Source organism: Branchiostoma floridae, chromosome 4 (genome assembly GCF_000003815.2).
Source record: "Branchiostoma floridae strain S238N-H82 chromosome 4, Bfl_VNyyK, whole genome shotgun sequence".
Classification (NCBI taxonomy): domain Eukaryota; kingdom Metazoa; phylum Chordata; class Leptocardii; order Amphioxiformes; family Branchiostomatidae; genus Branchiostoma; species Branchiostoma floridae.
Window position 1 is genome coordinate 5,060,424 of NC_049982.1, and position 15,318 is coordinate 5,075,741.

Here is a 15,318-nt window from a genome sequence, read left to right on the forward strand (position 1 = left end):
CGACATCTATGCACGTAGCGAGGTCTTCGCTCTTTTTACGACTACAATGTAGGCATTGTCGAATTTCTACAAAAGAAGTTCGTCGCCACTTCAAACCTTTCTACATTTCTGTAATTAATGTATGATTCATCCCTACCGGCATTTCACGTATAGTTATATAGACCTTTCTCAAATAGGGCCTTCGCTTTGAACATGTTGTACATGTACATGTTCCCAACATAATATATTGAGGTATTGTTGTGCACCCTATAGCGTGCGCGCGTGCATCATTGTCTGTGTCTGTGTCCGTGTGTCTTACACATGATTTTCTATGACGAGGTAGCAACATGTCCAGCCACCACCGCAATAGAGCCCAGAAGTTATCTCCAATGTATGTCCATACACAACCATGTACATCGCAGTTAGCCTGGGTGCCATCCGGAAAGTAGTTTGCTCCGACGTTCATTATATACTATATACAGTCGCATCTAGCTCTGACATTCATTGTACACTATATATAGTGTACAATGTTGTTAGAGTGATATATATACGATCGCTTCTCTGATAGTAGATGCGAACATAGCAGTGAACTACTATCCGGATGGTACCCAGGCTACATCGCAGTGCAATGTATGGTGGAAAATGACTTTTTTATGTTAGTCATAGAAAATAGCCCAACCGTATCGCAGCTAGCTCAGAAAAATGAAGATTGCATTTTGAATGCTTTCTTGGCACGAAATATGCATAAAATGAATACCTTTTTACCTTTCTAGTCAGACTATCTACAGCCACAAGTACGAGTTGCGGACTAGTTCTGAGCTTTCCTTCGGCAATCACCGAGCAAGACTACGCACGGCTCGAAACTACGCTGTCGGCCCCCTTGACTGCTGTGACCGCTTGTGTCCGCATGAGGACAGACGCAACTCATAGTGGAGCGTTGTTCAGCTACGCCACACAGCAAAACAATAACGAATTTGTCTTCATGGGCGAAACTCCACGCACTGCATTTTCTGTAGGTCCCATTCTTTTATTGTTTTTTTTTTGTTTTGTTTACAAAATCATGCAGAGTTAATTTAAAGCTCGATCATGTGGATTATATTTCTTGCCTTGTAGTTTGAAGATAACGGCGTTCTTTCACAAAATTGATATATCGTTATCATTTTCAACCCGCAGACCCTTATTCACTACTCCGGCACTGGTTATGTGGACCTCCATGTCCTGGACGGCATGTGGCACTTGGTTTGCGTCACATGGAAAAGTTCCAGCGGCCATTGGAAAATGTACACAGACGGGCGTGTCGTAGGTTCAGGTACTGGTGCGGCTGTCGGACGGTCAGTGGATCCAGGTGGTGTTTGGATTCTCGGTCAGGAGCAAGATTCTCCCGGCGGGTCCTTTCAAGTTTACCAAGCTTTTAGAGGAGATATTTCGGACTTCAATGTCTGGAATTACGTCCTCACTGACTCTCAAATTCTACAGCTACACGTCGACGTCAACAGTTACCATGGAAACGTGATAGACTGGGAAACTGTTGGGAAACTTGTGTATGGCGCAGCGCAGATAAACCATGACCTAGTGAATTGCGGTATGTGCACCATCTTATGTCTAAGTTATACACAGCCGAATTTAGCTCCCGAACACTAGCCGACCCTTAGCCGACTCAGGTCGGCAGTAGTTCGGAAGCTGTTTGACCAGTTTTAGGCCACGCCCATCTTTGGTGCCGAACATACGCCGAACATCTCCTAACCATCTCCTAACCTAGCCCCAAATGCTATATAACCTACTCCCAACCACCCCGACCACCAGCCGAATCACTCCTGACTGAGCCCAACCGATTGCTGACCCTATCACGACTTGAAATGGACATAATCGGCGATTTTCAAAAGAGTGGTCATTTTCTTTTTTAATCAAAATAAATATTTTGTAAACATCACCAATAGATCAAATTTGGATCACAGATAGCTCCAATCCGACAATTTTGGCTGGATGTCGGTCGTGTGAATTTGGGGGTGATTCGCCTACGTCCTGGTAATAGTCATTTTGCTTGGGAATAAGTTAGCAGAGATTTGTCGATGGTCTTGGGGAGAATCGTTGGTAGGTTGGAAACAAGCTGGGAGTACGTCAGCAGTGTTTATGGCGTGGTTAAGACTTAAATTTGACTGCTGACTTACTCCCGAAGACCAGCCGAACACCAACCAACCTATTCCAGACCTGCCGTGCAGAGCCGAATGTTTTGAAATTTCGGCTGACGCAGCCGAACACTAGTCGACTAAGCCGAACACCAGCCGACTGAGCCGAACACCAGTCGACTTTAGCTCCAGAATCACTCCTAACCATAGTCGGGAGAGAGTCGGGAGCAAGTTTGGCTATGTGTAAAACCTAGCTTACACATATGCTGTCTAACAAATCACAGCCCGGTCTCTCCACATAATTAAATATACCACTTCCTGCACTATCATGTTTGCGCAAGGTTACAACACTCCGGCTCATAATTTATTTCAAGTACTGAACAGACTTTACCTATTTTTTCTGTTGACGAAGGGAATACCTTTCTCAAGTGTTCACAAATATTAATCACACACTTTGGGACGAGGTCATAACTTCAAAGAAATCTGACACCATATGGACAGTGCAGGCTTATCGCACATTGGAAGGCAACTAATTAAGAGTCAGTCGCAGGAAAATCGCGTTATGACCACGTGAGGCATAACGCTGATATACCGTATGCCCCATACAGACCCCCTATAGCCATTGTCTTTAAACAAGTCACAAATGTTTCAGAGTCGGACGATAATATCGTTGTCATCAACATGCATAAGGCCCAACTCCTTCTTATGTGTGTCCTGGTCGCTCTCATAACGAACCATGAGGCTCAATCATGGAGGCGCCGCCGACGTCGAAGATGCGACTGGTACTGGAACAGTTGGAGCGCCTGCAGTGCCCCGTGTGGAAACTCGGGCACGCAGACGCGCACAGCTAGCGGCTGTGGAGCCCCGGGCCCGCAAACTCAGGCCTGTAACCGGTTCTGTTACAACGGAGGAACGCCGCATGCTAGGTCGTGCTCGTGTCGACCCAGATGGACAGGAACCTGCTGTGAACGTGAGTTTCAGTGATCCTTACCCTAGAGTCAACAGGCGTAAATAGGCTCTCTAACTTTATGATCCTTTTACGGAATTGTGCAGTTAAACTTAAAACTAAGTTGACTTGGTTGATAGCATTTGTACTCTCCCCCAGGGTCCTGTACCTGGCATTGGAACAGTTGGAGCGCCTGTAGTGCCCCCTGTGGGAACTCGGGCATGCAGACGCGCACAGCTAGCGGCTGTCTAGCCCCGGGGCCGCAAACTCAGGCCTGTAACCGGCTCTGTTACAACGGAGGGACGCCCCAGGCCTCCTCGTGTTGGTGTCCACTCGACTTCTGGGGTACTTGCTGTGAGATCCGTGAGTTTTAAGTTAATTGGTTGGTCAATTTATGCCACTGAAATTAGTTTTGTGTGTTTTGCGTCATCAAGAAAGGACAAAAGGGCATCGTTGATGTCATTTATCCTGGAGCTCGATATAACGTTAGCTAGTTAATTCTGGACAAATGGACAAATTGTCAGACGTCCTTGAAAATTGGCGCAGGAAGAACCAAGGAGGAAACACGTAAGGGTGAAATAGTCAACGGCAGAACGGCAGATCTCACAAATCACTAAAGAAAGACATTTATGATACTATGCACCAGAACTGCAAACATATAAAAAAATCTCTGTTGCACAATTTACGCTTGTATTTGATGCCAATCTGAATAACAAGAGTAATAAATTACCTAGCTAATGTATCAGCTTGTTTGATCAGTTCTCTTCACCAATCCCCGGGGGCCGGTGGAGCGTCCAAAGCCATTGACGAGTTCGTGTTGTAAGAAGCATAGATTTGTTGGGGTCGTCGAAAAACGTGGCGCAGATCTGGCATATCTACTTGAATGGTTATTTTACGCATATGTTATACCTTAGTAGATCGAACGTAAGATCCAGAATACCCCGGAAAAGCACAGCATGTTGAGGATGATTCTGCCTCTTGTTATTGGTTTGCTTTACACAGGTAAGGGAGTACCTTTTTTATTCATTTTTAGATAGCTAGTTCATCCTTGGGGTTTGAGCCGCTGTTTTCTTAATACATTATATCGTGCCGAGAGTGGATGGGTGGAATTTTGACGTTCGGTCCTCGCTATTTACATGGCTTTGCTTGTCAGAATCTGACTTCTACTAGGGATTCTCCTTCAGAATATGCTCTTTTATCGATATCTCTTTTTGTATATAAGTCCCAAATTGTTAGCTTTAATTTTCCCACTGCAATCTCAAGATCCAGACTTACAGGCTTTTACAAGAATAAAACTGATCAGGATCTGGGAAATTTTAGTACTGGCGACTAATCTTTAAATATAAGGTCAAGAATCACCAAGTCCAAAAGAAATCACTTCGTCACTATATATCCCTTAACGAATGATTTATCCCTGTCGTTTGATTTGCTGTAACGTTATAGTTATATAGACGCTCTTTATACATGCGCCTTAATATTGTACATTGTTCCTTGTTTACTTTGTCACCGATCGCACTCAATAAAACATGCTCTTGAGTAACGATGTGTTTGCCACAGTCTATTCTCCTACGCAGAGGGGATCAGAGTCCTCAAACACTTGTAGGTTTACGATTCCGGTCCACTCTGCATGGGAGAATGCCACAGACGTTTTCAGGCGATCCCATCGTAGTACTTAATAGACTGTTGATAACAGTGGCACCTGCACTGCAGTTTTTCTTCATTCCAATATGCAAAACCAAGACATATGTTTGGTTAGTTGACAGCAAAAAATTTACCTGTTTTGTCTCTCTAGAATTGCTGGATAAAATTCAATAAGGATACAGTCGGAAAAATGTAGCCGACGAAAACACTTGAACATGTTAATTTACCAGATGCCGAAAGTCCTGTACACTGATGTATGGCCCTTAGCTGCGATAACAGTGGCACCTGCATAACAAGTTTGGGCCCTCTAACAGTAATGAACCTGCCTATTTGAGTCGCACACAAGCTTCATCAAAGGGGATTGACCTCTAATGTCCTTGACCGTGAGCGCAACATTTCTACTTCTTTTTCCCATGGACACGCTATGGTCTTGATATTTTGGAGGCAGATAGCATTTCATGTAAGAATAAAGTTGCGTAGGTTTGGCCCCTCTAAAAAGCTTGATCAATAAGGGCCCCTTCACACGACTGCAAGAATGAGCCGGACTGTCGTCAGAATGACAATTATTTTCTATTCCTGGGAATTCGTAGTGTATTCTAGAAACTCTCACTGCATTCCAGATATTTGTGCCCGTTCTTTTGGCTGAGTTTTTGACATGCTAAAAACTTTCGAGGTGCATTTGAAGTGGAGAAATATCGAAGGGCATTCAAAGTGTAACTGCAGTATGACCGCATTCTACTTCATTCCAGCATTATTCAAAACATTCTTATCTCATTCGATGGAAAACCGAAACGGCAAGCCACTTCGAATCATGCCTAAATATGTAGACAAAAGAATACCTGTAATGCAGTCAGAATTTCTAGAATACACTACGAATTCTCGGCTTGTTCTGCTTGATTCCTGCTAATTCGGGTTCAGTGTGAAGGGCATATTAAGGCCAGAAAGGTAGAACATTTACAGGTAATAATTATGCAAATAAAGGCCAGATTTGCATAATCAATGTAACAGTGTCATAATTCTTTATGCCTAGGTTACACATAGCCAAATTTGGCTCCCGATTCTGGTTTAGGAGTGATTCGGGAGCTAATCGGCTGTAGTCGGCTGGCGTCCGGCTGAGTCGGCTGGCGTTCGTCTGAGTCGGCTGGTGTTCGGCTGCCTCAGCCGAATGTTTTGAAATGTTCAAAACATTCGGCTCTGAACGGCGTGTCTGGAATGGGTCGGTTGGTGGTCGGCCGGTGTTCGGCACGGTCGGCTAGTGTTCGGCTGGTGTTCGGGAGTAACTCAGCAGTCAAGTTTTAACTGCTTAACCAAGCCATAACCACTGCTAAATACTCCCAGCTTGTTTCCAACCTACCAACGATTCACCCCAAAACCGTAGACAATATTTGCAACGCATTGCACCGCAAACAACTTACTTTTCAATCTTATAGATTGGATGATTAACTGTATGGGGGATAGTCAGTTTCTGGATAACCAGTAGATATTGTTAATTTTTTGTTAAAGTAATATCTGATTAGATTTTTTTTTTAAATTTGGATGATTCCGTACTCATAACAATGGAAACAGAAAAATAACACCAGGTCTGGGTGTCCCCTATAACTAACAGCGATATAATGTTCCCTTTAGGGTTACACATGCATAAATTCATATGCTACAATCTACAAATTTAAAATTCATAACATTTTGGGGACATCACAGCCTCATCCCCGCCCATGCCATTTCTGCAGCTGTGGTGTACGGAGACCCATGTACCGAATACGAGGCAGTGGACGAACCCACCAGGAGCACCGGTTCCTTGATGATTCCAGGAAATGTCCGATGTGACAGCGGCCTGAGGACCCAGTGGTACCGGTTCGTCAGTCATGCGGGAGGAGAGATCCCCACTAATTGCTCTCTCCTCGACCCAACCAGCTGTTCGACTCTTGGACCTGTTTGGATGAAAGGTATCAGAATGCGCTAGGAAGAAATATTGAAAATTATGTCTTGGCTGGTACATTGGCAATACGTTTGTTTACACATACATTTCGTCTTTCTTCACGTGATTTTTATGCCACCTGTTTTACCAGGTACCCTTCCATCCCTGACTGAGGGAGAGGTGATAAGGCAGGCTTGTCGAATCGGAGTCGGTGACTGTGAAGGAAACTGTTGGGACATCAAGGTACAGAGCTGCGTCCGTGATGGGGAGTCCTATTACGTCTACCTGCTGCCCCCCACACCGGGCTGTCCAGAGGCGTACTGTGCAGGTAAGAATGTGATGATAAACAAAAATTCTTCACAATTCAATAGAAAATTACTGCCTTACTGTCGTACATTCTGTTTTTAAACACACAGGTACCGAAGTGTCTTGCCCAGCTGGACAGAGTTCAGAAAACTACGGTTTTACTCCGGGATGTACAGGTCAGACGTCGCTTCACTTGAAACTAACTCATCCAATTTATGGGCCCTCTAAGTGCAAATCATCTTCAGGTCGGACGAAGGTAAATAGCTGCAAAGACATATAAAATACATTATTTTATTATATAGCATCAAAAGACTTGTTCCCGTAATGAATCGCAATCGCCACAACGAACTAATTCCAGTCGTTTTAACCACAGCCAACTTCCCCAAGATAACAACCAACCCACAGCTGACCAACAGCACTATGGGTCAGCCGCTTGAAGTTGTAATGCTGTGCGACTTCGACCGTCCCCCATGGGACAACCTGACCATGGAAGTCAACTGGGTTGCCGGCAATGAGATTTTCCACCAGACCAGTTTGTATAACGGAGAGCAACAGGCCGTACTGCGTCAGACAGAGCTGAGGCAGGGAATGGGGAAAACAGTAAGTACAATGTAACAACCATATTTTTTCATTATCTGGCATTATCCTAGTCTGTGTAACATGAGTGCTTGGTATTCAGGCTCAGAACGGTTCCTTTCCACTGGAGTTATAGAAATACCTAACAGGATGGAATCTTGGACACGGCATTCTAGGCTAGCATATGAACAATAAGATTTTATACTCAGATGAATATATTTTGTTAACAACGTCACGTAACAAACGGCTGTTTTACAGATCACATGCCAAGTCCGGGGAAGATTTAAAGGTGGAGGAGCTCCTGGTGCCACAGAAGTCAGCAATGGATTCTTTGTCGGAATTAAGGTTGATATCTTACAACTCACAGGACAATGGTTCTGGTTTATTCAAAAGCTTCAGGCAATCCTTGTTGTTTTGGCAGTCTTTGCAATACCAGGTAACAATCCTACTCCTATCTACACAGATATCTTAATCAAATCATCTACTTTCACCCCATGCGAATTGTTTCCTTGCACTAATGTTTTTGTTTGATTTGGTTTAGACAATTTTAATTTTCACCGGTTTGATTGCCACGCCCGCTATCTGTATGAGTATCCTAGTTATATCACCTATCTTTGCCCCCAGATACTGACAGAGATCGTTGAGCTTGACGAAAACGGCGATGAAAAGTACATCCAGCTCCAACCTACCCTGCCTCTACTCTGCCGCTTCCCTGAGTCCATCATCCCCTGCACTATGTCGGTGCAAGTCGAGTTCAAAGACGTCGACTACTCAGCCGATCGCAAGTGCCAAGGTAATACAGTGCCCGATGTACAATCAAGTCAAAACTGTGTGAGGGATTTCACTACGGACGATTGGAACGGAATCCTTGAATTCCCGGTGAAGGCAACCCGCGACTTCCAGATAGACGGTAGAAGTGACGGTCTGAGATATTTGAAAGTCGGGTTTCGTCCCTTGTCATCTGTGATAGCCCCGCTGTGGGATGGCTATCAAGTGGAGGATGTTGACGTAAGTTGAATTTGATATCACGATTTATGTTTAGGTCAGTATATGATGAAAGAAGTCCATTGCTTTCCGAAAGAACTACAAAATGGACGAAGATACAATTGCTCAGCATAGATGACCTTCCGGAAGAGTGACGTGAACAACAGGTCAATGGTAATTTGAAGTCGGTAGCGGCCCCCGGCCGGTCCCGTGAAGTTTCATAGATCCAGGTGTAGATTGCGTGTTTCAGTCCCCTCGCAAAGTAATCTTGTTGAGTGTCCAATATCTCCAATATGTCGACATTGTGCGTGTGTCCAGGAGATTATGTAGATGTGAATGAACGTCGGCATATCTTTTAAATCTTACTTTCTTTTCATCGTTTCTTAATTGTACCACTTCAACCATGTTCTCGTCAATGTTCTTCGACTTAACAGGTCCTCACCAAAAATGAAGACATTGGAGGCACTGTGTGCTCATCTACAGGTGATCCACACTACAGGACATTTGACGGAAAGTAAGTTAAACTATCACATTGTATTAAAACCATATTTATACATTAAATGCAGCGCATGCAACACTTCCGACACCAATTAGCTTATTGGCTCTGTGCGTGATCTTCATCAGAGGTCTATCATTTTCCAGGAGGTTCCATGTGTATCGGCCAGGAACGTTCGTGCTTTACAGGCATCGCGCTCTTCCCATCGAGGTAAGCTTAACCCATACTAGTTAGAAGCATAGATATAGAGCTTAAAACAACACGTACAATTCATGGATTCCTTCCAAACACCTACCACGCGCTATATTTATCCTAAAATTCGTCGTTACTTTAGGCTTACAGAATCTGCCATCAAACACAAACACAAACACATAGTCTTCGTACAATACTGAATACGTCCACGAAGAAGCCCAGCCAGCTAAATGCAAAATCAACCATCACATTGTGGTATTTTAACGAGATAAAGCTAATTTACATATCAAATTGTCCTGTGCAATTTGGTAAAAACGAACACCACATAACGATGCCGCGACCACGGATAAAGTAAAAATCTATATCAAATAATTTTGATTTCAATTTGTAGGTGCAGACTCGGATGAAGATGTGCCATGCTGGAAACGTGGCCTGTAACTGCGGTGTGGCCATCAGATCCGGAAATGAAGTCTTCATCGTGAACAAGTGCAGTGGAAGCAGAAACACGTTCCAGTGGCACACAGGCAACATAGTCCAATACGAGCTTCCATTGGGTGTGCGGGTGGACCATCATGGGCCTGTTGGCGAGGACACACGTCTCTACATTGCAAATGGGGGAGGACAGTATTTGGTAGGTCTTTCTTTAAAACATTAATATCATCATTTCGATTCACAAAAGGGTTGAAGACATTTATGGCGGGCCATTTCTAGAAACAGTGAAAGCGTTGAACGCCTAGAATTGATGCAAACAGAAATTCGTCACATCGTCTTCAAAATTGATCTGTTGTCAAGTATACGAGAGAGAAAACCCTACATGGCCTTGTTTTTTGCCCGCTTCAAACAGGTTTATTTTCCAACTGGGTCGTGGATGAAGATCGATGTGCGGGGCTATTATTTGAACATCTACATCTACGCTTCTACTGACGACTTCATGGACAAAACGGAAGGACTCTGCGGAACGTTCGACGGCGACAAAGAAAACGACGGGCTCCATAAAGGCACGACAGCAACAGACACCATAGCTGATGGAGCTGTCATCACCTACACTGCATTCGTGAACAGCTGGAAGTAAGTATCGAGTCACCGTTTTCACTGCACTGATACACGACCGTATAGATAATTCCTTCCACTTTCAAGTCAGTGTTTTTTCTAATCATGCTTTTACATTGTTTTATCCAAAGTATTTTCGCCGCTTAGCATTTATTTCATAAAATTACGGACAGGCAGTATTCGGAAGATTGTAAACAAGTTCAATTTACAGGCTTCAAGAGGGTCGAACCCTAGTCGAAGGACTACTTCCTCCAGCACCTCTTCCTCTGGATGAACGTCTCTACTGTACGTGTAAGGACGACCCAGGCATTGGGCAAACAGTCGTCTGTGACTCCACCCTTGCCTACAACTGCCGATGGAAAGATGAAGTGGGCCAGGCTGGAGTTAACCCTGTTGCTGACCGGCAGCACGCGCGCAAGCGGCGGAGCACCAGTTACAACGACGAGGTGTACGACGACGACATGTTCGCATTTGACTTTGACGATTCGCCGCCAATAGTTGTGAGTTGTTGAGCTACATTCATATCGTAAAATATATTTTGACAGAGGTTTTGCTTGGTCAGATCCACTTCGCATTTATTACCTGAAATTCCATGTCATTACATGACGCCTATTTAATTATAGTTAACCAAGTTTAGACATGTGAAAAAGATTACATTGTCATGATTGGATGATTGCGTTGTCAACAGTTGAGAATGATCAGTTAGTCAGCGACTCTATACTTTTAGCAGGCAAATGGTCATCATCTGCAAATGTTTTAACTTAATCGACGACGTTTATGTCGTTCAATTCACACCTCATGTCTTTGTCAAATTAGCATTCTTGGTATAATGGGGGTCTGACAGCTTCTGTTTGTCCTTGCCCAGCCTCCGCCTTCCTGGCCAGCACCAAACGGAATGACCGAAGCCGAGGCCAGGGCGTACTGTGAGGACGCGGTGCTGAACTCACCTGCAGGGGCGTTGTGTTCGGCAGCAATGGCGGATTCGTCAGACATGGAGGGAACTGTGGAAGGCTGTGTTGCGGATATCCAGGTATGTGTGTGTGTCTACAGCTTATGACATTATGTCCAACACAGACGTTTAATTTGTTACCAGCCAGGCAATGTAAATGTCATTTTTTGGCAAAAAATCTCTTCAAATCCTTTTATCATTTTTTATCAAACGTGAATAAGAAATAGACTTAGAGCAAGCAGGTATTGAAAGACTACACTAATTGTTGCAAAGGTTCCGTAAGTTTACTTCAAGTCAATTGGCCGTACTAAAACATTAAAGGCATTGAGAGAAATGACCAAAAAGAAGTAAATCTGACCCTATGTACGGATTTGTCCACTCCCAGGCAACAGGAGACACTTCCTGGGCGGAAGTCGCCGTCACCACAATGGAGGAAAGTTGTTCAGACATCCTTTATAAAAACACGACCTTCTGGACGTTCAACAACGAGACGAACAACGGCACGACTAACGGTACCCTCGCGGCCCCGTCCTTTTTCTTTGAAACAGTTTCAATGTCCCAGCAATTGTAGCCAGCGAGGCGTCTGTGTGAAGGGCAGGTGTGTGTGTGAGAAGGGTTTTGAGGGTCCGTCCTGCTCCATAGAATCAGACAAACCACCAGACGTGTTCTTCATCCCGAAGGAAGGTCTGTGTGACATCAACACCCGGCCGTGCGAACGGACCCCCGTCATCGGACAGAACTTCCTGGAGTCCGAAAACTTAACGTGTTCCCTACAGCCGGCAACGGTGGGACATTCGATTCCGTTCTAAAACTATAGTTTTAGTTCTATTACCGTTTGTTAGAGCTTGAGAAGCAACTGATATATTAGTGAAATTTGGTGTATACTTCAATGTTGCTTTTAAATTTGGAGTAGAGAATGATTAAACGGGACTTTAAAGCACAGTGGTGATTGTACTATTCCTTATCTTACTTCATCTTTCCTAACATATTTCATGCCATGCTATGTTTCATGGTCCTAATATGTCACATTATGTCATGTTAAGATTGACCAGAACGGCGTTCACGTTCTTGAAGGCAACATCACCGTTGAGGCGGAGTTTGAGAACTTTGCCCGTGTGGTCTGCCCCCTCCCGCGGTCCCGTGTGAGGAGGAGTGCTGCAGCCGGACACAGGACAACAGCCGAGGCGACACTCGTCTCCATCAGTAACGACGGTGTGCGCTTCAGTCCCCCGGTCCTGCTCATCACGTATGATGCCGTCTGTCAAGACTGCAACGTCACCGGTTTCTGCGTTCTCAAAGTAAGAAAGGGCTCGTTTTTCGTACGCTCCGCTGCTTCTAAGCAAGCTCCAATTTGCTCTCCACTTATTGAAACATCTGTTGAATAATTACTTCGGTCAACTGATTTCTATAATGCAATTCGGTCTATTTTGTTTGTTTCACATACAGAACAACTCCTGTGAGATAGACGGAACGTGCTACGCTGGTGGGGACACCCAGATCGGCAACTGGTGCAATCAGTGCGTCCCTTCAGTTAATGTGTCAACATGGAGTAACCGACAAGGTGCGTGGATTTAGGTTAACTGAAGACTTGTCGAAGAATGGCCACAGCTTTTCTCTCATTATTTGTACTGGTATCTTTTCTTTGTTTTCTTAATTTTCCTTTGATCGATTCTTTCAAAGCTGATCTGTATGTTTCCGCAGACAATGCACCGCCCATCTTTGAACCAACCAGCATCATTATCGCCTTCATCGACAACCTCCTGGACTTCACCGTCGAGGCGGAGGACCCGGAAAACCGCCCCCACCTGACCTACTCACTGGTAGGAGCCCCACCCGACCCAGACCTGTCGCTGTCCAGCGATGGTCAACTGACGTGGACACCCAAACAAAACTCAACTCTCGTCGTCAACGTCATGGCTGCTGACGAATGCAGCGCGAGTTCTACACAGTCACTCACAGTCATGGCCCGCGACTGTCCGTGTCAAAACGGCGGTTCCTGTCCTCCCTTCGCGCTGGACAGTCCGGATAACATCAACTGCACCTGTAACGGTACGGGCTTCACAGGTCAGATGTGTGACGTGGATGTGGACGAGTGTCTGAACAGCCCGTGTGACCATGGAGTCTGTAACAACACCGTCGGTGGATTCCACTGCGAGTGTGAGCAGTACTACACAGGTAGGAAGGGAAAAACTCAAAGTGATGTTGGCAAGGCAAAAAATCAGGTATCAATTCGCATTTAACCGGGCAAATTATGTTTGCTCAATTTTCCTTCAGGTCCTCTGTGTGACCAGGAGACGCCATGTTTCTCCTACCGTTGCCCTGACAACGGGACCTGCGCAGACATCCCAGGCGCCATCCAGTGTACCATTTGTCCTGAGGAGTCGTCTGGGAACAGCTCCCTGTGTGTGGTCATTGAAAGTAAGCAACACCTTAATGTTGTGTATTCGTAGATCTGACGATTCTGTCCATACCTTTACGTTCAAATCAGCAAAATGTTTTGAAATCAATGTTAAACTTTGTATGTGTGTGAAGCGACGATTTATCGCATACTACGAAATTGTACCAAAATCTTCATGTCAATGTCAATGCCTTCACAAGCAAATGTGAATAACCATTTTTCGCATTTCAATTACTGTAACCCTGCTGTCTTTCTAAGACTAGTATGACAGTACGTACATTATCCAAACTGTATATTCCCTCCCCAGTTTCATTGGACCCGTGCTCCTCCAACCCCTGCTACCATAACGTCACCTGTGACGTACTTGATGACGTGTACACCTGCGGACCCTGTCCTGCCGGGATGACTGGTGATGGAGTCGAATGTGTGAAAGATGGTAAGAAAGGATATGACCATTCCATATAGTCGTTAAAACATTCATCTGAAGCTAGACAGGTGATGGTAACATGGACAGATTTGTACATGTCCTTCGACAATACCATTTTGATGACTTACAAGTAGTGAAGACTGCATTTAGCTATCATTGGAAAAGGCTTACTGCTAGTATTCATTTGTTATAGATAATAAAAAGGGCTATCGTTGTGCAGACATAAATGTTTTTGTGAGACAAGACTTAACAATCTGCCTTGTTTTTGCAATATTTTGCTAATATTATGATTCCACTGCCGATGAAATGGACTATTGTGTATTGTCAAGGAAGCGAGGTATATCTCTGATTGTATCATCATCATTGTATATTGCATCATAATTATCTCATTATAATACATTTGTTATATTCTCCCACAGTCACAGAACTTCAGGGTTCTAGCTGGTACCAGCAGCCCGTGAACATCGCGCTGCTGTCTGTGGGAGCAGTCACCGTCGCTGCAGCTCTGATCGGAGTCGCTGTGTGGCGCGTCAAGTCACACAACGCCACCAGAGGCAAGGTTGGAGATCTGCCGCTGGAGGAGAGGAGGAAGAGCCACCCTTCCCAGGATCTCCATGTGGAGGAGATGTCGGACCAGGATGATAAAGTTGATTAGTATAGTATTGCAATGTAAAACTGATATTTTCATTTTAATTGACTGTTCATTCTGTGAACAAGGTCGACGGAGTTCGTCCGAAAATTTATAGGGGTCCCTATAGTGTTAATTCCAGTGTTGGATGTAACTTGTTAGCATTTTTCTATAGAACTGTTATGTTTTCTTATCGCCTCATTTTGAAATCTATATACCCAGTGTAACTGCATAACGAGCAAAACTGTCGTTTTGAACAACTGGTTTACACTGACATCTCAACAATGTTGTCTCAAGACATTGTAAGCTGGGATTCAGTTTACATGAACTAACTGAGTTATTGTAATCCCAAACTACAGTTTTTTCTGAGAATTGTCTTAGAAAAAACGATCTTCTTTAAAGTACAAAAAGAAGGACACATCATCTGGATAGTCCTAAAACTCTTGAAAGATGAACGAAAATTTCCACTGAAGTTATGGTCGGAAAGGCATTCAAAATATGTGATTGAACTTATATAGGAAAAGTGCATTTTGCTGGGAAATGAGGCCTATCTGCTCATTCGTATGGGTATCGGAGACGTATCATAAAACCCACAATGTACTAAATCATGTAATATTTTGCTTTCTTATTTTTGTCTTGCAGTGTGTGTGCGTGTGTGTGTTGTGTTTTATAATTTGTGTCACCCATGAATAGAATATCATGAAT

The 15,318-nt window shown here is 44.3% G+C and overlaps 2 protein-coding genes across 2 annotated transcripts; both read left to right on the top strand.

Annotated features, from left to right (window-relative positions):
* The first annotated feature begins 6,739 nt into the window (after positions 1–6,739).
* On the top strand, positions 6,740–11,941 carry LOC118413056 (von Willebrand factor D and EGF domain-containing protein-like). The gene is made up of 12 exons (XM_035816199.1): positions 6,740–6,935; positions 7,024–7,089; positions 7,287–7,513; positions 7,748–7,834; positions 8,114–8,497; positions 8,908–8,987; positions 9,116–9,179; positions 9,553–9,792; positions 10,006–10,229; positions 10,423–10,711; positions 11,077–11,241; positions 11,546–11,941. The coding sequence occupies exons 1-12, from the start codon at positions 6,740–6,742 to the stop codon at positions 11,729–11,731; spliced, it is 2,208 nt and encodes a 735-aa protein (XP_035672092.1). The 3' UTR covers positions 11,732–11,941.
* An 817-nt stretch (positions 11,942–12,758) lies between these two features.
* On the top strand, positions 12,759–15,313 carry LOC118413057 (neurogenic locus notch homolog protein 4-like). Its single transcript, XM_035816200.1, has 4 exons — positions 12,759–13,335; positions 13,435–13,578; positions 13,866–13,994; positions 14,405–15,313. Exons 1-4 carry the CDS (start codon positions 12,759–12,761, stop codon positions 14,638–14,640), a joined length of 1,086 nt encoding a protein of 361 aa, XP_035672093.1. The 3' UTR covers positions 14,641–15,313.
* The last annotated feature ends 5 nt before the right edge of the window (positions 15,314–15,318 follow it).

What these genes read in the sequence shown, in the direction of transcription:
- LOC118413057 (XM_035816200.1), top strand. Translation starts at nt 12,759, where the DNA reads ATGGCCACAGCTTTTCTCTCATTATTTGTACTGGTATCTTTTCTTTGT. An exon ending in GTGTGAGCAGTACTACACAG is followed by an intron (nt 13,336 to 13,434) that starts GTAGGAAGGGAA and finishes ATTTTCCTTCAG; the next exon opens with GTCCTCTGTGTGACCAGGAG. An exon ending in AGTCGAATGTGTGAAAGATG is followed by an intron (nt 13,995 to 14,404) that starts GTAAGAAAGGAT and finishes ATTCTCCCACAG; the next exon opens with TCACAGAACTTCAGGGTTCT.
- LOC118413056 (XM_035816199.1), top strand. Translation starts at nt 6,740, where the DNA reads ATGCCACCTGTTTTACCAGGTACCCTTCCATCCCTGACTGAGGGAGAG. An exon ending in GATTCTTTGTCGGAATTAAG is followed by an intron (nt 7,835 to 8,113) that starts GTTGATATCTTA and finishes CTTTGCCCCCAG; the next exon opens with ATACTGACAGAGATCGTTGA. An exon ending in ACGATTCGCCGCCAATAGTT is followed by an intron (nt 10,712 to 11,076) that starts GTGAGTTGTTGA and finishes GTCCTTGCCCAG; the next exon opens with CCTCCGCCTTCCTGGCCAGC.